At 43.0% G+C, this 25729-nt stretch overlaps 4 protein-coding genes across 7 annotated transcripts; 3 read left to right on the top strand and 1 right to left on the bottom strand.

Moving 5' to 3' along the window:
• Positions 1–815: 815 nt before the first annotated feature.
• hnrnpaba (heterogeneous nuclear ribonucleoprotein A/Ba) lies at positions 816–4471 on the top strand. Its single transcript, XM_063492263.1, has 9 exons — positions 816–942; positions 1466–1701; positions 2142–2310; positions 2404–2562; positions 2652–2783; positions 2880–2970; positions 3076–3231; positions 3341–3426; positions 3884–4471. Exons 2-8 carry the CDS (start codon positions 1481–1483, stop codon positions 3409–3411), a joined length of 999 nt encoding a protein of 332 aa, XP_063348333.1. The 5' UTR covers positions 816–942; positions 1466–1480; the 3' UTR covers positions 3412–3426; positions 3884–4471.
• Positions 4472–5108: 637 nt separating this feature from the next.
• phykpl (5-phosphohydroxy-L-lysine phospho-lyase) lies at positions 5109–8587 on the bottom strand. Its single transcript, XM_063492252.1, has 13 exons — positions 8425–8587; positions 8208–8326; positions 7913–8072; positions 7759–7833; positions 7587–7674; positions 7378–7494; positions 7176–7258; positions 6861–7086; positions 6460–6614; positions 5960–6049; positions 5706–5839; positions 5562–5606; positions 5109–5218 (listed from the first exon to the last, which is right to left on the bottom strand). Exons 1-12 carry the CDS (start codon positions 8481–8483, stop codon positions 5563–5565), a joined length of 1350 nt encoding a protein of 449 aa, XP_063348322.1. The 5' UTR covers positions 8484–8587; the 3' UTR covers positions 5109–5218; position 5562.
• Positions 8588–9060: 473 nt separating this feature from the next.
• LOC134640439 (protein FAM53C-like) lies at positions 9061–13931 on the top strand. 2 transcript variants are annotated; one of them, XM_063492245.1, is made up of 5 exons: positions 9061–9108; positions 10904–11152; positions 11265–11325; positions 11404–12230; positions 12513–13931. In XM_063492245.1, exons 2-5 carry the CDS (start codon positions 11069–11071, stop codon positions 12747–12749), a joined length of 1209 nt encoding a protein of 402 aa, XP_063348315.1. In that variant the 5' UTR covers positions 9061–9108; positions 10904–11068; the 3' UTR covers positions 12750–13931. The 2 variants fall into 2 exon arrangements, with proteins under 2 accessions (XP_063348315.1, XP_063348308.1); XM_063492238.1 differs by having other exon boundaries at positions 9075–9448.
• A 437-nt stretch (positions 13932–14368) lies between these two features.
• On the top strand, positions 14369–25729 carry ctbp1 (C-terminal binding protein 1). Of its 3 annotated transcripts, none has more exons than XM_063492215.1 (11): positions 14369–14515; positions 15560–15608; positions 15995–16141; positions 19835–19989; positions 20890–21034; positions 21152–21358; positions 21477–21691; positions 22404–22534; positions 22636–22763; positions 23537–23654; positions 23738–25729. In XM_063492215.1, the coding sequence occupies exons 3-11, from the start codon at positions 16081–16083 to the stop codon at positions 23922–23924; spliced, it is 1347 nt and encodes a 448-aa protein (XP_063348285.1). In that variant the 5' UTR covers positions 14369–14515; positions 15560–15608; positions 15995–16080; the 3' UTR covers positions 23925–25729. The 3 variants fall into 3 exon arrangements, with proteins under 3 accessions (XP_063348285.1, XP_063348293.1, XP_063348299.1); XM_063492223.1 differs by lacking the exon at positions 14369–14515 and adding an exon at positions 14728–14834; XM_063492229.1 differs by lacking the exons at positions 14369–14515; positions 15560–15608; positions 15995–16141 and adding an exon at positions 16845–16967.

Genomic DNA, 25729 nt, shown 5'->3' with positions numbered 1-25729 from the left:
CCTTCTAATTTTTTACCGCTGGTCAGTGGTTTGGATTTTGTAGTTTGGGCCCTGTTGTGTTTTGTAAGCCTCCTTCACAAATGCAGCCTTCACAGGTGAGAGCAAAAAAATTAAACTGAGTGAAGGTCCAGGGCTACTTCCCTATTTAAATAATCAATAAGGAAAAATAGATTATTAATGGATTACTGTGCCAGTGTGTTTTGTTACTTTATCTGAGCTGTTTTACCTATATCTCATATGGATATAACTTGATGACGTCACTTTAATGCCACTGTTTTGCACATGTCCAACTACCAACCTCTGTATATTTTATATATTTTATTTTATTGTTTACTCTATTTAATTTGTAAAATATGTATACACACACACGTAGAAAAACATATTTAGTATACACATCCAGTAATGCATATACTCTTATATATTGTACATATATTTATTACTCTCAGATTTAGCCATTCTTATATTTTGCTTGTTTTACGTTATTGTATTTTTGCACAACTCTGTTGCTTGTGAAGCTCGCACACAAGAATTTCACTGTACTGTACCAGTGTACCTGCACATGTGATGTGACAATAAAAAGTGATTTGATTTGATTATGATTTTTTTTTATTAATAATGAAAACTTGCATCACTTCACTGGTAATTTTCAGACCAAGTTCCCTGAGTGGAGCTGAAATTACCGAGCAGTGAACACACCATTCTGAAGGTACTCTGAGTTCCTTCCTGAGTTCTCGAGGCGTGAACATCTTTTGTAGAAAAACAGAAAAAAAACAGTCTAACATGCGATTGGTCGGTGCCGTGAATGGCAGCAGAGATTTTCCAATCAGAGGGCTTCTGCGCAGAAATGTCGTTTTTTTCTCCTGCCGGTTCTAGAAAACCAACCACGAGTTGCCGTCGTGTGGGAGAATCCATCTTGAAGAGAGCTCTCCGGTTGTGTGACTAGTAAGTACATTTCTGTATTTCATTAGCCTGATTAGTTTTTTCTCATTATATTGTCACGTAAGTAATGCGATTCTTGTAATCTATTTATTTTTTAAACAGTTGTTTTTGGGGTACGTGCAGGTAAATTTTTTGTAGTTATTAAAACTGTAGACTGATATTGCGGCCGTATCGGCCTCGGCATTACGTAACTGCGAATTTGAGTTGCATAGTCCCGGCACGGTTTATCAGCGCGATACATATGTGTACAACTTTTCTAATCTTTGCCCCTGGCAGAAATGCGCTAAAGATGCAGTTTGGTTACTGTGATGTGTAAGTGAACGTAACTCTGTGGCCATTTCCCGGCACTCGGTAATAAGCGGGGCTCTCTGAATGCAGGGAACGCGATCGCGCCGGCCAAAATGGTGGGAAAAGCACGTATTGGCACCATGGAAATGGCGAGGCATGCACGGCATGACACATTATATAACCCCCACAACTGTATCACTAATTCCTTACTCTATCTTGTTTGTGTTGGGGGACTTAGGTATAATTGTGCAAAATGTCTGAGTCAGAGCAACAGTACATGGAAACATCGGAAAACGGCCACGAAGTCGACGATGATTTTAACGGAGCCGGCCTCACTGAGGAGGGGAACGATGACGACGGCGCCGCCGCGAATGACTGCGGAGAGGACGCAGGGCCCGAGGAGGACGACAGTTCGCAAAACGGCGGCACGGAGGGAGGCCAGATCGACGCCAGCAAGGGCGAGGAGGATGCCGGGTGAGTTTAAAGCGGCCTGCTGTGAATCTGTGTAGGAAGCAGGCGTCCCTAATGAGCGCTAGCGGTTTGCCACGGCTCTTTGTTCAACCGGCCTTTTGTTGGCGCCATGTGCAGAGCGGAGAGGGGGGATGGGCGCCACTGTAAAGATTAAATCTAACATATATTTGCTTAGAAAAGCAGCAGATACGGGGTGGCTGCTGTGCCTCTATCATGGGGATTTCTCACTTTATTAAACCGGCCTTGAAAGATGGCTAACGGCTAAAAGCTAAAGCAAGTGCTACCTACCCCCCTACATTAGTAGGTCACCAGATGTTTTGGGACAGCCTGTATATCTACACCCCTGGTTCTACCCACCACCACTACTGTGTGAAGCTTGAGTGGGGGGGGGTGCCTGCAGCTGCTGCTGCTGCTGCTAACAGTGTCCCTTCTCCTGTGCTCAGGAAAATGTTCGTTGGAGGTCTCAGCTGGGACACAAGCAAGAAGGATCTTAAAGACTACTTCTCTAAATTTGGCGAGGTGACAGACTGCACCATCAAGATGGACCAGCAGACAGGCCGGTCAAGAGGCTTTGGTTTCATTCTGTTTAAAGACGCAGCCAGCGTAGAAAAGGTAAGTGATGTAATTATGTGGACACGTGAGGCATATTTTCACAATGTGGGCAATTTTACATGTGTGTTTGTTTGTTTTTTCTTTGTCTAATAGGTTCTTGAACAGAAGGAGCACAGGCTAGATGGGAGACAGATTGACCCCAAGAAAGCCATGGCCATGAAGAAGGATCCAGTAAAGAAAATCTTTGTGGGCGGACTCAACCCTGATACTTCAAAGGAGGTCATTGAGGAGTACTTTGGGACCTTTGGAGAGGTACATTTGAAGCATTTGTCAGCATCTAAAGGAATTAAGTGGGTATATTGGAGGTGGCTGCTACAAAACTCTGATTTCTTTGTTTGTAGATTGAGACCATAGAGCTTCCACAGGACCCAAAGACAGAGAAGAGGAGGGGATTCGTATTCATCACGTACAAAGAAGAGGCTTCCGTGAAGAAAGTCATGGAGAAGAAGTACCACAATGTCGGTGGTAGCAAGGTAATGGCACAGTAAGCTTGCCGGCTGAAATTGAGTTAGCCAGATTTGTAAGTTTTTGCAAACCTTTAACATGATGCTCTTTGTGTGACATTGCAGTGTGAAATTAAAATCGCGCAGCCCAAAGAGGTCTACCTGCAGCAACAGTACGGTGCCCGTGGATACGGCGGACGTGGGCGAGGACGTGGAGGTAATCACCAAATCTGTGTGCACTTCAGAAGACTCTTGATTTCAATCATGGCTTAAATTTGTTTCTGGAGACTTGTGACAAAAGCTTTCTACTTGTTATTTCTAGGCCAGGGCCAGAACTGGAATCAAGGCTACAACAACTACTGGAACCAGGGATACAACCAGGGCTATGGTTATGGACAGCAAGGCTACGGATATGGTGGCTATGGTGGCTATGACTACTCTGCTGGTTATTACGGCTATGGGGGTGGCTACGATTACAGTAAGCGATAAGTGGCCCCAGGGAAAAGAAACAGAATGAGAGAAACTTTATTTTCTTGGTCCTCCTTTTTGTACAGAAGAACTCAGTCCCTTTTTCTCTTGTCCTCCAGACCAGGGCAATACAAGCTATGGGAAAACTCCAAGACGTGGAGGGCACCAGAGTAGCTACAAGCCATACTGATCACACATAGTGCAGGTATGCATTTCTGCATCATCCGTGGTAGTATGAGAACATAGCTGTAACCATTAGTGCCTTCTGACCCCAGAGATCTCCATCTACTCTAAGTCCATTCCAGCATTGTTGTGGGGTTAGGGTAGGCCGCCTTGTGGGGTCTGTGATCATTAGAGATGGATTCATTCCACCTGTCGGCCATCTTTAGATGAACCTGTACGGCGACTGCTTGATCAGTACGCGTCGAGTTTGTGGTGGTTGAAAGCGGGAATAAAGGACTGTTTCACCTTTCACCAAAGTGCTAGGTGTAACAGCTAGAGGTCGTGTCCCCCTCCCTTCCCAGCCCCTGCCCCCGTCCAAAAAGTGTGTCTGTCCATCACTGACCAGTCAAACTCATTCATGCACCTGTCTGTCTTTGTGTAACTGCATGCCGCATTTGGTTTATTCTCAGTAACGTTAAGCACCGTGTTTTTCTCTCAAGGTCTAAAGTAAATAAGAAAAAGAGATCCATGGTCTGACTACAGCGAACATGGGCTCTGGCTTTTCCTTTGGAGTTGGCAGAAAATTTGGACTCATGCTCCATTTGTACAGATCAAGTGAGGAACTGGGGAAGCAAATGTCACTTTTCCACTTTTTATTTTATATTGTTTTTTTTGTGTCCATTTACATTTCCAGTGATGGAAGTGTTATTTTTACTGTACTTTTTGGTACCTTTTTGAATCTAATGTATTGTATGGTTGTATTTTTACATGTCTACTGGATTTACAGATGAGCAAGAGCTTTTAAAGCTCGTGAATAAAACAATTTTTCTTTTTTTCTTTTTGTTTCCTCATTTTGTTTTGGTGTTTATAGATTTTGTTATTCTCCCATGCTGAGTGTTGGATGTGAGTTGCATGGCTTCAGATGTGGGGTGAGGTTTAAAAAAAAAAGAAAAAAAAAAGGGATTTAAACTAATCAAAGGGTTCTTTGTAAGAGTGTCAAATAAATATTTGCAGAAGGCCTTGTAGACTAAGACAACCAGCAATTATTTGTTTTTGTTTTTTTGTTGTTGTTGGGTTTTTTTTTTTGTTTGTTTGTTTGGCTTTTTTTTTTTGTTTGTTTTTTTTTTTTGTTATTTTGGCTTTTAAGGAGATTCTTCCCCCATCATGTCTGCAATTTTTAAGTGGCTTTACTAGTGTTATTCAACTGAACGCAAGCCTGTTAAATGTAAGAGGGTATTCCCTCTCTCACTGGAAATTCATTCCTCTAGTGTCTTTGGCAAATTGGTAGAAATAAACTTTTGGTTTATATTACAAATGGATCTTTCTGTTATTATTTGTAAAGTTAACGTTAAATGTTTTTGTACTGTTAACTGGCTTGCTTGTTTCGTCTCAAGTAATGTTAACATCTCCACGGGAAGCTGTGGGAGAGGGCTTCACTACCTGCAGGATAACTTGCTGAGTGTAATACCCACCCCACTAGATGTTAAACTGCAATACTTGAGCAATTTTTGTGAATGTGTCCGGGAGTTATAGTTGTCTGGTAAGTGCTTAACTCTACCATGCTGTGTATTAAGAACATGTTGCCAATCAGTGTTAAGTCACAGCTGATTATGTGAACTGCTGTCAGCAGAAAAACAATACAAGAACCAGGATTACAGTAAAAAAGTTTATTTGTCAATATTTTCTTTAATTTATTTATTTTGTATTATAAAAGTGTGGAATTTCAAAATGTCATCTTCTGGTAGACTACATTTCCCAGGTGGCAATGATATGTTGTGGCTTGTAGTGTTTACCTCCAGTCTGTGGGGTCTCATCAGAGAGGTGACTGGTATGATCTGTTGAAAATGAGAATGACTAAAACATTTGCATTGATATTTCACTTTAAATGGGCATAGTTTGAAACGAATGACGACGCTGATTCAGCAGTACCGTTATTTAAAATTCACTGTCACCGCTTTGATATTCTCTGAATTATTAATTTCCAGATAGAAGTCCAACTTCTCTAAAGTGAACCCCCACAGTAGTCTGTGTTGAGTGGAAGAAGCAACATGTTCTGTGAAGCTGTTTGGTCTACTGGAGCCTCAAGAACAGATTTTAATCTCTACCTCTAAATATTATGAATGTGACCACCTGACTCTGTCTGATGCAATTAAAATGTTTTCTACAGGTTTGACAAACCTTAGATGTCTTCCTTTTCCAGTTTGAGGTCACTGGCTTTCATGTCTGTGAAAAAAATGAAATGGTTATATTTTGGTGTTGAGGTTTTTATGGACTGAGTAGATAGCATGCATATAACCTTGTTTACAATGTTAGTTAGCTAACCTGTAAGGATGCGATCAATACATTGCACCACCAGCTCTGCATTCTCCATGCTGAAGCACATGGGAGGCTTAAACTTCAAGACGTTCTCCCATGGGCCATCAGTACTGACACATATTTGATCCTCCTCCTTCAACCTGATATAAAAAGGACAAACTCCAATCACAGAACAGCACTGGGGAGTATGCTTTTAAAAAAAACATATAAAATGTAAAAACTGTAACTGATAACTAATATGTTGCACTGCAGTCCCTCACCTCTTGACCACATGCGCTGCAGCTTCTGTGGCAGGAGTCTTCTTCTCTCTGTCAGTCACCAGCTCAATTCCCAAAAATAGTCCAACACCTCTACAGAAATAAAGACATGGCCTTTTATTGGAATTATGAAAGAATTAGCATACTTGTCAAATATATTTACATGTTAAGTATTCACGTTTGCAGTCCATGTCTGAAAATCTGAGATTTTTGTCATTTATATCTAGCTTTTTATACTGCAAAGGGTAAACACTACCAAATATATGTATAATAGGGTATGGAGGACAATTTTTATACATTTGAATAATTGAACATTTTAGATTAAGTAAGATCAAAAACCAGACCTGCAAATAAAAGTGAGATGTCAACAAGGCACTGTAAACATGGACATGTCTGTAGGCAAGCTTTAATTAGTAGAGTCACTGAACTTCATTATATGGCAGCTCAATTAGTTATTTTTAAGTGCTATGAACTGCAGGATACCGCTGACGTAGCATCCTTACCTGACATCTCCAATTATTTCATGTCGTGCTTTCAGTTTTGTGAGCAAATCTTTAAGGTGGGCTTCGACCCTCACAGCATTTCCTCTTAAGTCTTCCTCCACGATCACATCAAGGACTGCTAGGCCAACTGCACATGAAACTGGAGTCCCGCCGAACTGCATGAAGTTGGAGAGTAAAATAAGTGATTTATCTTGAGAATATGCATAAAAGCATTATATTTAAAAGTAACACAGGAACTGTGAGTGAAATGTACGTTTTAAGTCTTAAAATGACTTATTTCTCTCTTAATGTCGTTTTAATATTAATGGTAAAATGGTAAAATAGCTATTATTACCAAATACCTGGTTGTGTCTAGAGATCGGGCATTAATTTATGCTACATTAAGGTTTCTGTATAGTCACCGTATTGAAGTACTCCACTCCGTTGGCTGTAAAAGCTCCAGCTATCTCTGCAGTGGTTGCTACGCATGCCAGGGGATGCCCATTGCCCATCGGTTTGCCCATGGTCACAATGTCTGGGCAGAAATCGTCTCCCTGAAGCTGAAAAGCCCAGAAATGATGTCCCACCCGCCCAAAACCTGTCTGCACTTCATCTGCCACAAACACGGCACCAGCTGAGCGCACATATCTGTGGAGAATACGAGGAGGAGGCACCACACTTTCATTGTTGTACAACCAGCTGAGCAAAAACAACCAGATAACTGAAGAATTACTCACTCTGCAACTTTAGGAAAGTATCCTTGGGGCAAGATTATTTGTCCACCAACACTAGGCAGGGATTCAGCAAAGAAGGCTGAGATCTAAAGAAAAAAAGATAATAAATATGCACTATAAATGTAATGTGCTTATTATTAGCACTGTTCTGAGCGTGTGTAGTAGAGATTTTATTGAGCCTGCATGGAACTGGGTTATAGTGTACCTTACGGCCTTTTTTGTGCACATCCTCTATAAGGTCTTTTACTGTATCAGCATATGCTTGGCCTGGGTTGGGGTGATCTTCTCTGTATATACCTCTGTATGTGTCTGGTAGAGGTGCCTGGGAGGATGAAAGAACATGTTCTTTGAGATAAGCAGGAGTCTAGTGCTGGGTAGCAGTTTTTGTGATAATAGGTTTCTAAATTTACACACCACATGAACCCATTCTTTCTGTCCCGCCAGTTTCCGGAACTTGTAAGGGCTAATGTCGATGAGAGACATTAGATGCCCATGGTATGCACTAGTGTAGAAGGAGAGCTCATTATAACTGAAAAGCACGTGTAATTGCAGGGTTGAAAGGGCTGCAGTGGAGCAAAATACTTACTGGTCAAGAACTACGACATCTTCATGTTGGGTGTACTGACGTGCCAAGCGTAGGGCAAGATCGTTGGCCTCTGAACTATCAGGAAAAAAAAAGATGTAATTGTACTTTAGAAAATACTTTTTTTAGGAGTATGAGCATGCAACAGAATACTCACCCAGAGTTAACAAAGTAGAAGACACACAGTTTCTGGGGGAGGGTAGCAGCCAGGCGGTCAGCATACAGGACTATGTTGTCATGCAGGAATCTTGAATTTGTGTTCAGGACGTCCATTTGAGCTGCTGCAGCCTTTGTGATGGCGGGGTGACAATGACCCACTTTAGAAAACATACATACAACATGTCAGTAAGGGCGTTAAGACGTCCTGCCACTAGGTGGCAGAAGTGTAATGTACTGTATTTTTTTAATTGGTTAGAAAAAACGGACTTGAGACTGGATGATAATGTTTTTACCATGTTGGACGTTACTGATACAGTCCAAATAGCGTTTGCCATTTTCGTCAAATAGATACTGTCCCCGTGCTCTTACTATTTTCACTGGGTCTTCTGAATAAAACAGTCTACATGACTGTCTGTAATCAAAGAAATCAATACGTGTCATTAGCACTATATGCACAATAAGCCTGTGAGCAAGCGCCAAGAAAACACCACCAAGTTTCATCTTACATACCCGATTAGCCTATTCCTCATTGCAAGAGTTTCTTCTTTCCGAAGTTTTTCTTGCGCCATGACAACTTAATCTCTGGCTCTTTTAATTTCACGTATACCAAATACAGATACAAATGCAATGCCATAAGCTATAACAGCTATTGACTACAAACTTGTGAAAAACTGTTTCGCTAACTGACCCAATACGCATGCGTCGGTGGCAGAGCTGAGTTCACTTCCCACTAAGTTCAAACACTTTGTAGTTTTAACTTTTCTTTTTCCCTGTCACAGGTAAGGTAGGGTATCTAAATTTAATAAATATTTTATCATTCGACCTATATTATAAAATACCTTTGCCTTTATTGTTAGACAGGAAGAATTGAAATTACGCTCTCGCTTTAACCAGAACGGTGTCACTGTGGGACGGTCAAAGTGACAGAAGCTCGTAAAATAATTGCAATGTGTTTTGCTGTGAGTTTAGTTTAATTTCCTCCAAAACAACAGAAAAAAACAATAGTAAACGTTATACATTTTTGGTATGTCTAAACCTCATTTAAGCATCTCTTGAATCACCAGCTGTAAAGGCATGTGACAAAAACACCCTCTCAATTGGTATCGTCCAGAAGCTATAAATACTCAGTTAATCTGCTCGCCACCCGGTGCACTCGCTGCGCAGCTTTGGTTGCTTAGGAACGCCTGAATGCAGGTACTACATCAAGACAGCTGTAGCACGCTAGCTCGCAACCAAGCTGCCTGACCAAGCTAACGCTACAACTGATTTAGACATAGACTATTGGGTTAGCGTTAAATTTAGGAACGCAAATTTTCACACTGGCCTTACAAAATGTAGCTATAACCGACTGGAATGACAAGCCTCTAACCGGTCACAATCAGATCGATTGTAATAAACTGACGCTAGTAATTTTAGTGCATTTATCCTATGAGCTAGCTGACAACTTGGTGCTTCACTGGCTGCATCGTGTTCGTGAGCTAGCTTACCACATACCACCTTGCTCACCGGCTATAATCGGAATCCGATCGATCCTGTAAGTTTAGCATTATTTTAATGTGTTACATTGTAACGAACAACAGCTGGATTGCAGTTCATGAATTTTAGCTGATGGGCAGAAACGTGGTTTTTGAGTAAGCTGCGCAACACTGTGTTAAACTCGCTTGTTTTCCATGTTTTTTGTATTTTTTAATTTTGTTTTTTAAATATAGTGTCCTTAAGTCAAAGCTATTTTATCAAGGTGGCTGTGCTAGAGGTTTCTTGTCATTTCGACAACGTCCTATAGTTTTTTTTTCTTATGCTGATCAAATGGATGTTTGCTAGTCACACTGAAAAGTGATGCTAAAGTTTTATACTAGTTACTTGACAGCTCTTGATTGTGTTCAGGACATGACAGTGGGAAAAGCTTGATCTTGTGCCCCTTAAATAGTATGTCGTGTGGCATGTGGAACTAGGCTAGCAAATGCACTGTTTGCCACAAGGAGGAGGAAGGCCCTGGAGGCCACATCTTGACTCTCAACAGTGATTGAACGAAAGGCTCTTAAGTGAACTGAAATATAAATGCCATCAAAGGGCCTCAAAGTTGCTAGATTAATATTTGGGTTTTTTGAGGGGTTTTTTCCACCCTACATGTGCTCTACACATTCTTTTAAACAGAAGTCCAAAGGCTAATGGGTCATGTTACATTTTAATGCAACAGTCATTCTGTGTCTTTTACTTTCAATTTGAGATGTACAGCACTGAGTAATAGACGTCCTGGGATTCCATACATGGGCTACTGCAGGTTAATCTTCAGGTGTTTGTGCATTCAGTAACTAATGTTTTTTAAAGTTTTTGATTACGAGTAGTTCAGGACTGTGTATTTGGTTTGGCCTCAAGTAAGTCCTTGAGACCTGGTCACTATTCTTTTGTCCCCTTTACAAAGATACTATGGTATGCTTCCAGCCCCTGTCCCATTCATTTTTCACACACTTCCCCCTCCATCCTTTCCCTTTTAGTCTTTCCCTCCCCCTTCTATTCTTTACTACTCACAACTCTTGTCATTTCAGTTTATTGGACCCTACTGACTTGACTGCCTTTGTATTGCTGCAAAAGTTTTCACTTGAGTTGTAGTCTGCATCTCCTTCGAAATAAAATTTTCTTTGGAGTCCCATTTGGAATGACAATATGAACTTAATTTGATGAAATGTGACGTGCTGCTTTGTTCAGGGTCACCTCATGTCCATGTGTGATTCTCGCCTTAGTGAGCATAAACTTCTGCTTCTGCATGAATGAAAGGACAACATATAAACCCTAGCTTGGTTCACATAGACCTGTGGTCAGTGTTTGGTGTGCAGCTTTTCTGTTCCTCTTGCTGTGGGCTTTCCCAAACAGAAAAACAAACATTAGAAAGTACCCTCTGTCCCACAGTGACTAAACTAGTTTGATTTCTCTGCAGTTTGTCTAACCACTTATTTAATTTGCTTCAATCTATTCTCATCTGCCTCTCTAGGTTGCATAAAGATGATGGTGGCAAAGTGAGGAAGCTGGTCAGTCTGGCTGGTTGAGGTGTAGAGGGGACGCCACAAACCACGCCAGAACCCTGACTAATGACACTTTCACTGCCCTTGGTAAATCTCCTCATCTCCATGTCTCTCCCTGGATCATAGCTACAAATATGGTGACTCTTATAACAGAGCAACTTCGTAAGCAGAGTTTAGAAGAACCCTATCACAAGGCCTTCTCATTCAGTGTGAATGTGGTGAGTTGGATGGTTTAGATGGAACAAAGTCTTGTCCTTCAAACTGATTTTGTTTCATTGACTTGGTTTTCTCACTTCTGGTTTTGAAAACAAGTCATTGTGTTTGTTACAGTCATTACCTACAGTGGGCTCCAGTCCCACTGTCTCGTGGAGTGCTCATAAAACGACACAAGGCAAGTTTAGTGAGTTAAGAGCAACATTTGTGACCAGTGGGGAAATTGGCCTCATGTTTATCTTTTTGGCATTTTCAGAGAGCTACACCTCAACTACACATCCATCATCTATTGCCAGTGTTTTGGATGACTCCTGTGGACTTGATTCACTATGGCCTACTTCTCAATCTGGAGAATCACTCCAGAGACCTGAACGTCCCTTCAAGGCTTTACAAAGTTCACCTCCACCACCTCCAAAACGCCACTGCCGGTCCCTCTCTGTTCCAGAGGATCTATCTCAGTGCCGCACCACCTGGCATCCCAGCGCATCAAGGGTTTGGACCCCGGTGAAACGTAGCTGTCACAGTGGTGGAGCATCTAGTTCAGGCTCTGGAGGCAGCTCTTTGCCACTTTGTGGTCCTAGTTCCTCCTTCCCCTCTTCCTCCATACACTCATCTGCTAGTCCTACCTTCTTTAGCTTAGCGCTATCGTCTGACTCCCCGATATCATGGGGCTTCCCATGGGACCCCTGCGATACACTGAAAGGAGCGTGTTCTGCATCCTTTGCTACGCCTTCTTCGTGCTCTTCTTCACCGGCCCCGCTGACCTCGCACTATGTGCTGCAGCGTCGCTTCTCCCTCTCCCCTGTACACATTCAGAAATCTCCTACGGTGCCCTTGCCCCCCCAACCCTGTCCAGGTTCAGCCTTGAAATATGGCCGTTCTGACTTGGAGCACCCAGCGCTGTCTCCATCTCCCACTTCAGCCTGCAGCACACCATCCTCATCTAGGCGTGACCTCCACCCTGCTTTGCCACGTTGCCACTCGCAGCCCTGTGACATGCGCAAACCTCGCTTAAAGAGGCGCCATGACCCAGATGTTCTGCCCTACCCAAGGCCAGTCCTCGACTTCAGCAAGATGACACAGGTGAGCAAGGAAGGTGGTCCATCAGTGTTACAGTACCTCTGTGACGGAGGCTAATAGTATTGGTGGGCAATCAAGTTCACTACTTTCTTTAAATGTAGCCTTCTCTTTGAGACCTTTTGTGATCTTTTTTTTTTCTTTTTCTTTTTTTTTGCTTTTATCTCATCACTTATGTTTTACCTCTTTATCACTTATTATTTGATGCAAGGATGCAAGACAATAATTTTTTTTGCCTATAAAAATAGTAACATGATGATCATGATGCACATGGTTTTTCCTGCTTAGATTGGTAATCGTGAGAGCCCTGCATATGGACCAGGTAGCGGTTTGATTCCAGTGACCTCACAGGTGGAACGACGTTCGGCTTTCTCTCCGGCCGAGTTCCTGGGACGAGCCAGCATCGGGCCGCTCAGTGAAAGTGAGGAAGAGGAAGACGAAAGGAGGCCTGCAGATGGAGGACAAAAGATTGTTTTTGAAAGAGACTGTACAGAATTGGATCTGAACCTTATAGAAGAAAACTGATCGCTCCTTGGTGCTCTCAGTGTTATAACTGCATTCATAACCATGTTAAGCACACCTGCAGGCTTATTTTTTTTTCTTTTTAATATAATGTGCTCTTCTGGCAGTTGGTGGAAACCTGCTGCCCTCTCTATACAAATGTCCAGAGTTTAAAAGTAAGATCCAAGGACCCCATGTGGGAGGCTAATATCCAATGACATTGCTGCGATCATAACACTTGAGCTCGCTCACTATTCAAAATTGCACAAATTTTGTTAGCGCTGGCCTGTTGAAGCACTCCTTAAGGAAATGTGCATGAGCGAATAAGCAAGATTTAATGCGCACAGATTTTTGACTAATATTTGATATTAAGACAAGTCTTAATTAGCATAAGCCACTGGTTTGCATCTTGATAGCCTTACATATCCTTATCAAAGAACTTTATAGCCAGAGGTTGACAGAATGTTTCTATTACATGACACACACTAAATGCCAGTAACTGAATGAGACCGATTGTTGTTCAGTGCTGCTTCTGATACTCGAGTAGACTACTTTTGTATTTGGCTGACTGAATTAAATGTGAGCTGTTTAACAGTAGCTAAAATGTTGCTGTGTGTAAGATTAAACAAAAAAAAAAAAGCCCATACAATAAGTATCCATATTTAATTGTTCTATGTATTTAACAGGATACATTCCACTTTTTAAAAATCTCGCCTAAAGCCTGTTCACTTTTACTGCTGTTCTAACTTTTCAGATATATTCTGCTTTTCTTCTGGCACAAACGACATAACACACCCCTCTACGTTACATTATCTTTTTGGAGTTTGTGTAATTGCTTTGACATTGACACACCTTGTCAACAGCGACACGGCTTACATAAACTGACCATGCCTTAAGCTTAAAATACAGAGTTCTTGGTGCTGTGCTCTTGTTTTTCACAGCCAGGCTCCTGTTTGCACTGATTGAGATATTTCTGAATTCGAGGCACATACACTTCAGTGGTCAGTCGTATGAGTGCTGCAGCTGGTCTTCACAGGGCACAATGTAACGGGCTGTACAGTGGTTTGAGTGAGTACACGCGTCCAGCCATTTCTGAGAGTGTATGCGACGAAAGAGAGTGAGGCTTTTAAGAAATGATTTCTTTGGATGGAAATATACTTGTTGCACAATTTATGTACAAATAAATTTAATAGAATTATTTTTTTTTCCCAAAAAGTGTCTTGTCCTTCTTTTCTTCTTCTTAAATGAATATGAATGTTGTTTCATGCTTGGACCCAACATAAAGGAAGTCAGGGGGCAGTAGATAATTGGATTATTGTGACACCTAGTGGCTGATCTCAGTATAATACTCGTGCTGTATGGATATAGTGTATAGTCCAGTTTGGGTTAGTTAACATAGATATTGACACACATACACCTACATTTCGCGCTTGGGGAGAAAATGTGTTTTTCCTGTAAACTATATTGTAGCTAGCTGTAACCGAATTACAAATTAAGCAGAATCGGATCTGCGGGTGTATGTGTGAGAACGCTGCACACGAAGTTAAAGTTTAAGCAGAAAGTTTTGATAGCTGCCTGCAGACTTGTTGCACTAGAGTTTGCGCGTCTTTGTCGTTCCGCCTTGAAAGGTGAGGGCGCTCCTTCCAGTCCAAGGATGCTTTCTCGCACACTGTCTGACCCCCACATCGACAAGCCACTTCCTCTTTGTCTAATTTCATGGCGATCGGGAGAGAGGGAACACCGCCGACGCACGCACACTGTCTGAGCACTCCTCAAAGAGTTTATTCGGGGTAAATAATTATCATTTCTCCTCACAAGATTCGCTTTTTAGTTCACAAAGTAGATGTGGTTCAAATCAAGCATACGGGCGATTGTTCCTTCCCCGAAGAATTAATGATTTTAAAGCTTCTGGGTCAGATATTTCACATTGTAGCGCTCTTCGCTGATAACAGATCGGACGAAATGGGCTCCCCCTCCGTTCTCATCTCCCACACGCTCAGCTGCACGCTAGTTATCGGCGATAGCTAGCTAACGTTAGCAACGCTTAAAACGCCTCATATGTAATTGTGGACGTGGGTTGTAGCAACACTATTCACGAGTTAATGAGAAGTAAATACCATCAAAAACAACGTGTACTCGAAAGTTGGCGGGAGTTTGAACTTGCCACTAAAATGTTAGAGAGTCCTCAAGTGTTTGTGTTTGGGTTAGCTAGCCACCGTCGCGCAGCTAGCTGCTGTGCTATGTGTTTAGTTAGCGATAGCTCGGATTGCGATTCAAAAGTTAATGCTAGCTGAACTAACTCGGAGTGGACTTTAGTGAATGTCATCTGCGTATATGAGTCAATAAATGTAATGTTTGCATTTAACGGATGAATGTTATCCTTCATTCATTGTAAGCGTCCCGGTGTTTCTGGATAGAGTAGAAACGAGTGAGCTAGCACTGTAAGCTAACTAGTTCATTAACGGTAATTTGGGAGCTAACCGTTGGGGATATTATAACCAAAAAGTTATCAAGAGTGTCCTTTCATACTGTTTATTCGTACTGTGTGCCCAGGTTGTTGTAGTAAAGTTAAAGAGAAAGTTGGGGAACATGAACGAGTGTAACTGTGAAAAAGAAGGGGGAAAAACTATGCGAGTTGTACAGCGCAAGTTACTTTTCTCAAAATACTTTTGCCACCAGATGATGGCCATATCATTTTAATTGCTGTGCATGTGATGTTATAAGTGTCGAGTTTTATTCAGTTATTTTTTTTTATTATTTTAATGAGCCACCTGCAGCGTCACTGTTTCGCATTATTATCACCTAAAGTAATTTTATCTCTGCTTTGTTTACAGTGTAAACTAAGTTGTGAACCTGACTGGTGCAACAGACGCTATTCTCCAGGTGAGTGTCTGTCTAAACCCTGCAGCTGTACTAATAAAACCTTATAATAAGTTTCTGGGGGTAAATATACAGTATATTTCCCCCAACGCCCCCAAAACCGTAGTCCTGTAACTTTTTAGCTTTAGTTATCACTTGATCTTGTGAAAAAAAAGTTTCACTTGAGTTTGTTTTCATTCCTGGCAAATTTGATTATGGCCAATTTCTAATACTCCAAATTCTATGTTTTTTTTTGTTTTTGTTTTTTTAAAGTGACTTTTTTTTTAATTCTAAAATCCTCATTACTTTTCATTTGCAAGTCTGGGTTTAATGCAGGTGTCAACATAAGGATGCATTTAAAATTTCTATTTTTTTCATCTTTTCATTTTTGGCTGGATTCTTGTATGCAGGTGAAAATACGTGGACGTCATTAAAGGGGCCCTGCCAGCACTTGGATCTGTTCTTTCTGTGTCCCCGGGTTTAGACTGCTTGGTGTATGGCTCTGATGGACAAGCACAAACAAATCAAGCGGCAGAGACTCGACCGCATTTGTGAGGGTGAGACTTTAAGCATTACAGTCATATATATTTAGGAGCTTCAAAAATTATATGTGTGTTTTGAGGAAGTATAATAACATTTGTTTGTAATGTTCCTGTGCCATTGCACATAATGATAGTTTCTTATGAAATAATCTTTAATACTTGGTTGCACAAGAGATTTGCTACATGCTGTGTCCTCATGAGAAAACCACCTTTTAAGCCACAACTCACAAGGGTTTTAACTCCGAAGGCAGACAGTAGTAAAGAATTTGAAATATCCATCAGAATGGGCAGATGCATACAGTCACGGTGAAATTAATTGTTTCGATTTTTAGGTGAGGAAAATAGGTGAACTGGGATCTTTTTAGCAGAATGCATTTGGAGATGTTACACTGCAGATTTCTAGAGATACAGTGGTTGGAGAGTGGAGAGTTGATGATAGTGATGAGACATAACGGTGTGCTAAAATGGAGGGAAGCGTCTGGAAGAGTCTCAGGAGACGGGTGAAAGGGAGCGAGGACAAGGTGAAGGGTCGTGGCCGCAGCTACAGGGAAACGGGCCAGCTGTCTCTTTAAAAAACGACAACAGCCCCCCAAACCGCTCTCAGCCTCAGCTTGGGCTATGCTAATGAGGTTAGTGCTGGTTGGCTGGCTCTCAATAGAGTCGCCCGGTGATTGGAGGCAGGCTGTGGGGGAGGGGCTGGGCGTGGATGACAGCTGGGATCCAGTCAGCCAAGAGCAGGCTAACAGAGAGAGAGGGAGGAAAAAAAAAAACGAGCAATAGAGGGAGAGCAAGGCGAGGGTAGAGAGAGAGGAAGACAGGCTGACAGACTTCATAATGCAAGGTTAGCCCCGGTGCTCATGTGTTTTCTATATCGGCATGTGTTTTTGAAATTTGTGAACTGTGGAAGGGGGGAAGGGATCTAGGCTCTGGGTGTGGTGCCGGCTATGTGTGTGCAGTTTCCCTTTTTTCCTTTTTTGTCTTTAGTGTGTGTTGGTGTCGCAGGCGCTAAGAAGGAACTGAATAATCGCATGTGTGTGTATGTGGGTCTCACTGTGTCTGGGTGGAGTACTGCTGCTTGCTGCATTATCATCGCTTGCTGCCCCTCCCCCCTCACCTCTTACTCTAACTACAGCCAGAGGGGGGGGGAGAGGAGGAGGGAGTAAGGGGAAAGAAAGGGAGAGGGAGGGAGAATGAATGAATCACTGAATGAATTGCATTGTGTGTGCGGCCACGCTCGCTCGTTGTAGGCCTCGGGTATGCCGATGTCCTTTGCTCAGATTGCTGTCTGTGTAGGCCTACTTGGATATATATTTTTACACAGGGAGTCTTTGTGACGCACCCATTTGGGTTTTTCTGCATAGTAAGAGTCTTTGTTTTTTTTGTTTTTTTTCTCTAGCCTGTTTGCAGTCAGCATGACGGCATTCTTGAACCTTCTGCCGCAAATGTGAATCACACTGCTAAATGGTGTGCATCAGATTGAGTGTACCAGGCTTTATAAATACCTTTTTTTCCCCCAGCTTGTGTGCATTTTATCCATGAATTGAGATATGCTCAGGCGTCAGAGGAAGCTTTTGCAAATATTTGTTTTCCACCCCCCCTCCGGCTACCAGCGCCTTTTCTTCCTCAACAGTCTCACCATTACGTCCTGTCTTCTGTCCAAGTAAATGTTCCTGCTTGTCACACTCCCCACCATGGGGGCAGGCGCACACACACCTGTCACCCAACAGGACTGAGATAGTGAGTGCTGGCGCATGTGTGGAGTCAGTCTGAGCCTGAAGACGTTAAAGTCGCCTCCACGCGTTCCTAGAGATTATTTGGACAGGTTATCCAGCTCTCAATCCAGGTGTTAAGTGGACTTTAGCTGGCTCAAACACAGCAAAATGTGTGAATAGCACAGGTAATTGTCTAGAGAATCCACAGCGAGTGAGTGGGCGTCATGTGTCCTGCCTCCAGCAGGCTCTACCCAAGTGGACAGTCTCCTGTTGTCTTCTAGTCCTGAGAAATAATTGTTGGATCTGATTCTCCTTAAAGATTTGTCCAGATTTCATGTGAGAAAACTACAGTGAGCAAGAGTAAAACACACTTTACTGATGTAGCTGTTTTTGCAAAGATGTGGCGTTTATAATTTAATTTAATAGTCTGTACCAGTAAAAATACGATTTTATATACCAAAAACAAAAATATTATCCAACGTACTTAAAAGTTGTGTTAAAACACTGACATGGCAGATCATTTATTTAAGATGTTAATATTATAATTTCTTTTTTGAAAAGACACAGACTGAAGTGTTAGGGTGTTTGCTGAGTGGCTTACTAAGGTTACAGTTACATTATGTTGGCATAAGCATTTAGTGTTAGCCACTGCAAACATTTCAGCCTATAAAACAAAGTTAATTTCACAACAGCAGTGCCAGCTGTCTCAAACAAAACGCTAACGTGTATTTCAGGGTAACCTAAGAAGGACAATACTTTGTTTGCTGATACTATGAAGTGAAACCCACTCAACTTGAATTCCGTGAACCGATCTGGATGCTGGTCTTTCAGGTGCTTTGCTCAACTGGAAGTATTTCCTCCCTTTCTCTAAAAAACATCATATCGTTTAATTTGCAGGGGGCATGTTGCGCTTATCATCCCTTGCTTGCCCACCCTTGAATGCAAAGTACTTCCTGTTTTTCTTAGCTACCATATCGGTTCTCGCGGCATCCCTATTGATCCCTCTGATTTGTGGTAATCGTGCAATATTGACCGTAGTGCACATGAGCCAGTTGTGCAGATGTTTGCTGCTGAGGTGTTTATGAGTGTGCGACTGAAAAAAAGGGTAGAACAGGAAAAATAAGAAGTAGGGACTCTTCCAGACGGGAGAATTTAGGTCATGACTCAGGCCCCCCCCCTACTCTCCAATCCCCACAACCTCCTTCCAGAGACCCCACAGTTTTCTCCGCCCCTCCCCCAGTCATCATACACCCATCACCTCACCCCCGTTGTCCCTCCCCCCACCCGTCTGCTCATACAGTAGGCAGGCCAAGTTCCCAGAATTAACACTTAACTAAAAGCCTCTCTTTCATTAACCAGTGTCCGAGCTTCCCCTTTATGAGTAGTAGATTTGAACAGGACGCGATGGATCTGTGAAGTCTTGACGGTGTATAATGGTTACATGCTATCCTAAACAGAGCTGGAGTTCAATGCCAACTAGGCCAGATGGCTGGACACTGTCCATGCCCCATCATAGATATGGTTACACATTGCTTTTGTAACCTTAAAACACTTGGTATAAACACACACACACTTAAACACACCATCTTGATAGTTCCCTTAGGGTTCTGGTGTAAGTGTTGGAAAAATACAGTCATAAAAGTCTTGAGTTATTATTGTCTAGCTCTGTTTAGCCATGTGCACAGGGGGATTTTTTGTGAGGGTATGATGACTTGTATCACGTCGGATAGTCCAGACATGGGAAATGCAGAATGTTGAGTCACAAACCTTCAGCTGAAATTTACTGGTTCTGAAATGCAAGTAGCTGGTAGCTCTTTACGTCAAACGTCATGTGGAAGCTACATTTCAAAGGGGGCAAAAAAGCAGAAAGGCTGTGTAACAAAATCTGTTTGAAAACAAGTGCTCACATGCCTCAGTGGCAATTTTACCTTTTACCTGGTTCTTGCTTCAGATTGATTTGATGCACATTTGTCCCTTTTCTCCCCGGTGGACTCAGGTATCCGACCCCCAATCCTGAATGGGCCGATGCACCCTCGGCCTCTGGTGGCCCTGCTGGACGGGCGTGACTGCACTGTGGAGATGCCCATCCTGAAAGATGTGGCCACAGTGGCTTTCTGTGATGCCCAGTCTACACAAGAGATTCATGAGAAGGTAGAGGAGACACAAGCACATATGTTAAAAAGTGTGACATTCTGATGTCACATGAAACATTCTTCTAAAACCTTCTAAATGTCAAAAAAGGCTGCATTCCCTTCTCCTAGAGCTGTAAACTTCAGAGAGCATCTAAGCTGTCTACACAAAAGAAACCTGCAGAGAAAAAATTCCCCCCCCACACAGATTTGGCTGTGACAGATGGCTCAGACATATTAACAAGCACATGTTATGTTATGTTATGTTGTGTTATGTTATGTAGTCTCTCAGACAGAACAACCCACTCACTTCTTCTTTTTTTCCTTACTTAGAAGGCTCAGTTACTAGCTATCTCTGACCTTCCTGTCTCATGTTTTTCTTGCTGGCTGCCTTGCTGGCGAGGATGCTATTGTAGCGGTCCTCACTATCATTCACCTGCTTCCTAAGAGAGGATCTGTCCCGTGGTTGGAAAGATTCCATCTACACCATCCTGGGCTGCAGCTGGAGATTGTTAGTCCTCGCTTTGCTTTGAAACTCCATTATGAGCTGAAGCATCGCTCTTAACAGAACCTGCAGTAGATGGAAAAGTGGTTCATGTACAAACAACGTGAAGTCACTCAGGATTAGCACCGCTAGCTGCAGCCCAAGACAGTGGAGATGAATGCAGTTGATTAGTTTAGTTTATTATTTCTTTCTTTATTTTCTCACTCCATTATTCATTTGTCATAATGCACTTAGCAATAGATTTGTAAGGAACAGCTGTATTATTTGATGATTTATTTAAGAAAGCATGCATGCGCGCACCTCCTCCACAAGTGGAATCGAAATCTGTGCACAACACTGCGGCCTAATAACAGAATGATAAGTGCAGTCCACTGAGGTGAACACTGAGGTGTTATAATTTCCATCTGTCTCCAACAGGTGCTAAATGAGGCAGTGGCCGCCCTGCTGTACCACACTATCACTCTATCCAGAGATGACTTGGAAAAGTTTAAAGGCCTACGAGTAATTGTCAGGATCGGCTCTGGCTTCGACAACGTTGATGTTAAAGCAGCCGCTGAGCTGGGTGAGAGGATTACATTTGTACTGTATTTTCAGAGACTTGTACAGCCATGCTGTGACACACAGAAAACAGAACACAGTTTAGTTAGTGTTTCTTTCTTCTTTTCTACCCGTTATTTAGGCATCGCTGTCTGTAACGTGCCAGCAGCCTCAGTGGAAGAGACAGCGGACACTTCGCTATGTCTGATTCTCAACCTGTACAGGCGAGTAACCTGGATGCACCAAGCTCTAAGGGAGGGGACCCGTGCTTCTAGCGTGGAGCAGATCAGAGAGGTGGCTGGTGGCGCCGCTCGTATCCGGGGGGAAACGCTGGGCATTATTGGTCTAGGTGAGTAAAAAGCGTAGTGAGGGGTGGCATCAAAGTAAGGAAATCTGACAAATTTTAAAATAAGCCTATGCACCACTAATGGCTTCTTATACCCCTAACCTCCCCGTCCTCCTTCCAGGGCGTGTTGGTCAAGCAGTAGCTCTGCGGGCAAAGGCCTTTGGTTTTGGCGTGATCTTTTATGACCCCTACCTGCCCGATGGCGTGGAGCGCTCACTCGGCCTGCAGAGAATGGCCACTCTGCAGGACTTGCTGATCCACTCTGACTGTGTGTCCCTGCACTGCAGCCTCAATGAGCACAACCACCATCTCATTAATGACTTCACCATCAAACAGGTGTGTGAACATACTCCAAATATCCAAAACAAAGTTAGCTTCAGGGAGGGTAGCATTATTTCCACCTCAGCTATGTTTTGTTTAGAACAGATTGTCTAGTGACAACATACCTCTGCTATCTGTTTAAACCCTGCGAGTAGCTTGCGTTGTTTATTTTAGATGAGCTTGGATACGACTGCATTCTGCCGTACGTCTCTAAATATTATCTTGCATCAGCTGATAATCTTTGGTTCAGTTAGGTTATTAATTTTAGATGTATTTGTCATATCCATATGATTAGAAGTTTCTTATCAAAATGACTTCAGTAACATCTGAGGACTCGTTCCTGCCTAATTCTGCCTTATTGCTCTTTGTGAGGATGAAAGAAATATTTTTCTGCAGGGGTCTTTGAATGCATTAATTGTAGTTTTTTGGTGGGATTAATTCAACGTAATCATTATCTAGCATCAGCTAAGTAAACTGCTGCTTTAGCACACAAGAACTACTGGCTGGTGTTTTGTAAATAATCACAAGAAGCGACAGGACTTTAAATGAGTGACTATTGCAGCTTTGCCTGAGCCAAACATTGTAATTGTGTGACTGTGTGTGTTAATCAGAGTTTAATGGTGCTCATTTGTTTCAGTTTGTACTGCATTTTGCTGCAAATTGAAATTCTTAGCCTTTCCTCGCAAGCTCTCATCCACATTGTTGAATGATATTGTTAATGACTCAGATGCGTCAAGGAGCCTTCCTGGTGAACACATCTAGAGGCGGTCTGGTGGATGAGAAAGCACTGGCTCAGGCCCTAAAGGAAGGCCGGATACGAGGTGCCGCCCTGGACGTCCATGAGACAGAACCCTTCAGGTAGCCCTAGTGAATTGGGCTCTAACTGGCCCGCTACATTCATACATAAGTGTGGTGCAAACCCTCAGTGCTCTCTCTGTAACAGCCTTTCTTCTCTCCAGTTTTTCAACAGGCCCTCTGAAGGATGCCCCCAACCTGATCTGTACCCCGCACACATCTTGGTACAGTGAGCAGGCCTCTGTCGAGGCTCGTGAAGAGGCAGCCAGAGAGGTGCGCCGGGCCATCACTGGTAAGACGTGTGCACTCATCTTATGAGATCGAGCCATTTCTTTCGCTGCAGTGAACGCATTATTATGTGACACTCCTCACTTTTTGGCAACTATCACTTTTCTAATGACAGTTTGGGTTCTGTGAATCGCCCAGTGTTTGTATCTCTAAGCATGCATACAGGTTTTTTGTGGTTAGGACAAGTGCAGAATTAGTGGATCAGAGCTGGAGTCTGACTAATTCTGGATTTACTTAAGATGAGTGATAGTTTTAGAGTACTACCAGGAGTACCCCTTGTTTCTCTTTTTTGAACTGAGCAGCTACTGTCATATTTCAGACCGGCTTTCAGGACAAAGTTACTCCGTTTGGATCAGATGTTAGTGAAGGTGAACTCTGCCTTTTACACTTTACTAGCACTACCCTTGGAAAAACCTGGAAACTGTTCTAATGATCATAAAACCAAGTTTTTATTACAGAGGTGTCAAAACTCATTAAGGGTCCATGGGAGGTCTTAATGGGAGAAGAGGTTAAAGAGTAACATTCCAAAAAACATGAATTTTTAAATTCTTGATTATATTTCCACTTCTAAAATTTGAAAATGAAATGCCTACCAGCAAACACAGAGCATGTATGATGAATACACAGGCTTCACTGGAGTAACGTGTTCCCTGTTGCCATGCTGAGACTGTTTTGACTCATATTGCTAGAACATTAAACCAGAAATGTATCCGGTAGCTGAATAAGGAGGTTGTCGGTCATATCTGACAGCGAAACTTTGTGGTTTGTTTACTGCAGGGCGTATCCCCGACAGTCTGAAGAACTGTGTTAATAAGGAGTATCTGATGGCAGCCTCTCAGTGGCCCGGCATGGAGGCCGCTACTGTTCACCCAGAACTAAATGGAGCCGCCTACAGGTGAGCGGAGAATTGACCGAGATTACCTCATTGTCGATGAGGTTGAATTTAACCTGATCTGATTTTGTTTGGCTCTGTGTCAGATTTCCTCCGGGGCTGATCAATGTTGCAGCAGCAGGCGGCCTCCCAGGAGCTGCCGCAGGCGTTGAAAGTTTGGTTCCAGGAACCCTGGCACATGGCATCGCCCCCGTCTCCCACCCCCCTCACGCCCCATCCCCGGGGCAACCTACTAAGGCCGAAGCCGACAGAGACATCCCTTCCGACCAATAGCCCCCCCCACCGCCGTCAGCACATTCCGTCATCTCTGGAAACCAACCCCCGCCTCCCAGGATCAGACACAACCCTACCCTCCAGTACATCGGCAGCACTAGTTTGACCTGACGTGGCTCTACAGTCTTTTCTCAGATCACATAACCAGCCCAGGATTGACCTGTCCACACCACAACAATCCCCCCCAACACCACCACCACCCCACACCCAGAACACACCCTTGCCTCCATCCACCTGCTCACCCACCATCCCCTCATCTCCTTCACTCCCCCACTACGTCAGCAATAACTGTGTTCTCAAGGATTCAGTGATTGGATTGGTTTATTTCCTTAGTTGGTTGTCGTTTTAATGGAAAGTTGATCTGCTCTGGTTCTAGATGTTAATGTTTGTTTGTTTAAAAAAGAAGAAAACAAGAAAAAAAGCATTTCTGACACGAGGCTTTACAGTCTGCCTCCTGCAGTCCTCCTCTGACCACTAGAGGCACAGACACAGAATGGTTGAAGCCCCACTTTTGTACATTAATGGCTCATGTTACTGCTCTCTTCCTCTTTTCTTTTTCTTACCCTTTCCATCTTTCTCATGATGAGGGGTGAAGTGTGTACTGAAGTAAAAGAAGAAAACAGGACAGAATCACAAACAGTACATCCTCTTCTCCCTGCCAAGTATCTAGCTAACCCTTTAGCCCACTTCGGCCCTTGTCTCTCCTCTGCGCTGTCATCAGCTTGCTCAGCAGAGGGATCCATAATGCTGTGAGTGTGGAGCTCTCTGACTGTCACAGTGTGTTTTTTATCTGCTAAACTCATCTGTGAGTATTAAACCCATTATTCTTTGTCAACTTTCACTGCTGCGATTGTCTAGTTTTAGGACAGTCATCCCTGTATTTACACACGCTTTTCCCCTTTTGGATTGTGATGTCATGAGATAAAAGCTCTGAGCGTCATATCAGAGATGTACCTGCATGTCCTGGTATGAATTTCTATCTCTTGCCAGCAGTCTTGAGTGGTGTGCGTTTGTGTGTGTGTGTGTGAGAGTGTGCGAGTGAGTGTGTGAGGTCCTGTGCACCTGGTGCCCACAGGGACACGATTGCAGCAGCTTTTCTGTTTTTCATTTCCTTCCCAGCTGGAAACCCAGCAGCATTTCAGCAGAGGGCGCTGTCTGGCTGCTCAGAGCAGAGGAAGCTGCCTGCAGCTTCTCTCAGTCACAGTTACAGGTAACCTTTAGTGACGAAGAACACGATGACACACTGCCGACGTTCAAACCACAGGAGGGGTGACCAGGGATAGATTACCGCCTTATTGTTAAGATCGCGCCACAACCACCCACACACCCACTCAGTCACCCACCCTCCACTATTCTCCCACTGTGATGCTCCAACCCTATACATCTGCTCATGAATCCATCAATTCCTTCAAAGTGCGAGGGGACGGTAGAGATTAGATTCTCCGTAGGAGCAAATGGGACGGTGTTCTTGCATGCTGGCTCGTTAATGACCGTGGCATGCGTGTGTGTGCGTGCGTGTGCGCGTGATAGTGTGGGTTTGCGTGCGAGTGTGTGTTTGTATGTTCCCTCACCCTTATAACAAGCTGTTGTCGTTCCAAAGGAATAGCCCCTAGGAGTAACTCTTAAACGCTGTTGCCCTGGTGTCATGGGAACACCACTTCTAGTACCTCAGTAACAGATATTGAATGTACCGTGCATACCCTTTTATTTTTTTGTACAGATTTTCTAGATGCATCTTTACTATTCTTTACTAGAAGGGTTGTAAAATGGTAGCAGTAATGATACAATTAAAAAAAAAAAAAGCC

Source organism: Pelmatolapia mariae, linkage group LG2, assembly GCF_036321145.2.
Source record: "Pelmatolapia mariae isolate MD_Pm_ZW linkage group LG2, Pm_UMD_F_2, whole genome shotgun sequence".
Classification (NCBI taxonomy): Eukaryota; Metazoa; Chordata; class Actinopteri; order Cichliformes; family Cichlidae; genus Pelmatolapia; species Pelmatolapia mariae.
Note: the sequence above shows the minus strand (reverse complement) of the source record. Positions and strands in the feature narration are given on the sequence as shown.

Bases quoted from the DNA above. Each gene is read 5' to 3' on its own strand.
- hnrnpaba (XM_063492263.1), top strand. From the start codon at position 1,481: ATGTCTGAGTCAGAGCAACAGTACATGGAAACATCGGAAAACGGCCAC. The intron at 2,311-2,403 runs GTAAGTGATGTA...TTTGTCTAATAG, and splicing joins ACGCAGCCAGCGTAGAAAAG to GTTCTTGAACAGAAGGAGCA. The intron at 2,784-2,879 runs GTAATGGCACAG...GTGACATTGCAG, and splicing joins ACAATGTCGGTGGTAGCAAG to TGTGAAATTAAAATCGCGCA.
- phykpl (XM_063492252.1), bottom strand. From the start codon at position 8,483: ATGGCGCAAGAAAAACTTCGGAAAGAAGAAACTCTTGCAATGAGGAAT. The intron at 7,834-7,912 runs GTGAGTATTCTG...TTTTCCTGATAG, and splicing joins TTCTACTTTGTTAACTCTGG to TTCAGAGGCCAACGATCTTG. The intron at 6,050-6,459 runs GTAAGGATGCTA...TTATTTCTGTAG, and splicing joins GAAATAATTGGAGATGTCAG to AGGTGTTGGACTATTTTTGG.
- ctbp1 (XM_063492215.1), top strand. From the start codon at position 16,081: ATGGCTCTGATGGACAAGCACAAACAAATCAAGCGGCAGAGACTCGAC. The intron at 21,359-21,476 runs GTGAGTAAAAAG...TCCTCCTTCCAG, and splicing joins GCTGGGCATTATTGGTCTAG to GGCGTGTTGGTCAAGCAGTA. The intron at 22,535-22,635 runs GTAGCCCTAGTG...TCTTCTCTCCAG, and splicing joins CATGAGACAGAACCCTTCAG to TTTTTCAACAGGCCCTCTGA.
- LOC134640439 (XM_063492245.1), top strand. From the start codon at position 11,069: ATGGTGACTCTTATAACAGAGCAACTTCGTAAGCAGAGTTTAGAAGAA. The intron at 11,153-11,264 runs GTGAGTTGGATG...TGTTTGTTACAG, and splicing joins TCTCATTCAGTGTGAATGTG to TCATTACCTACAGTGGGCTC. The intron at 12,231-12,512 runs GTGAGCAAGGAA...TTTCCTGCTTAG, and splicing joins ACTTCAGCAAGATGACACAG to ATTGGTAATCGTGAGAGCCC.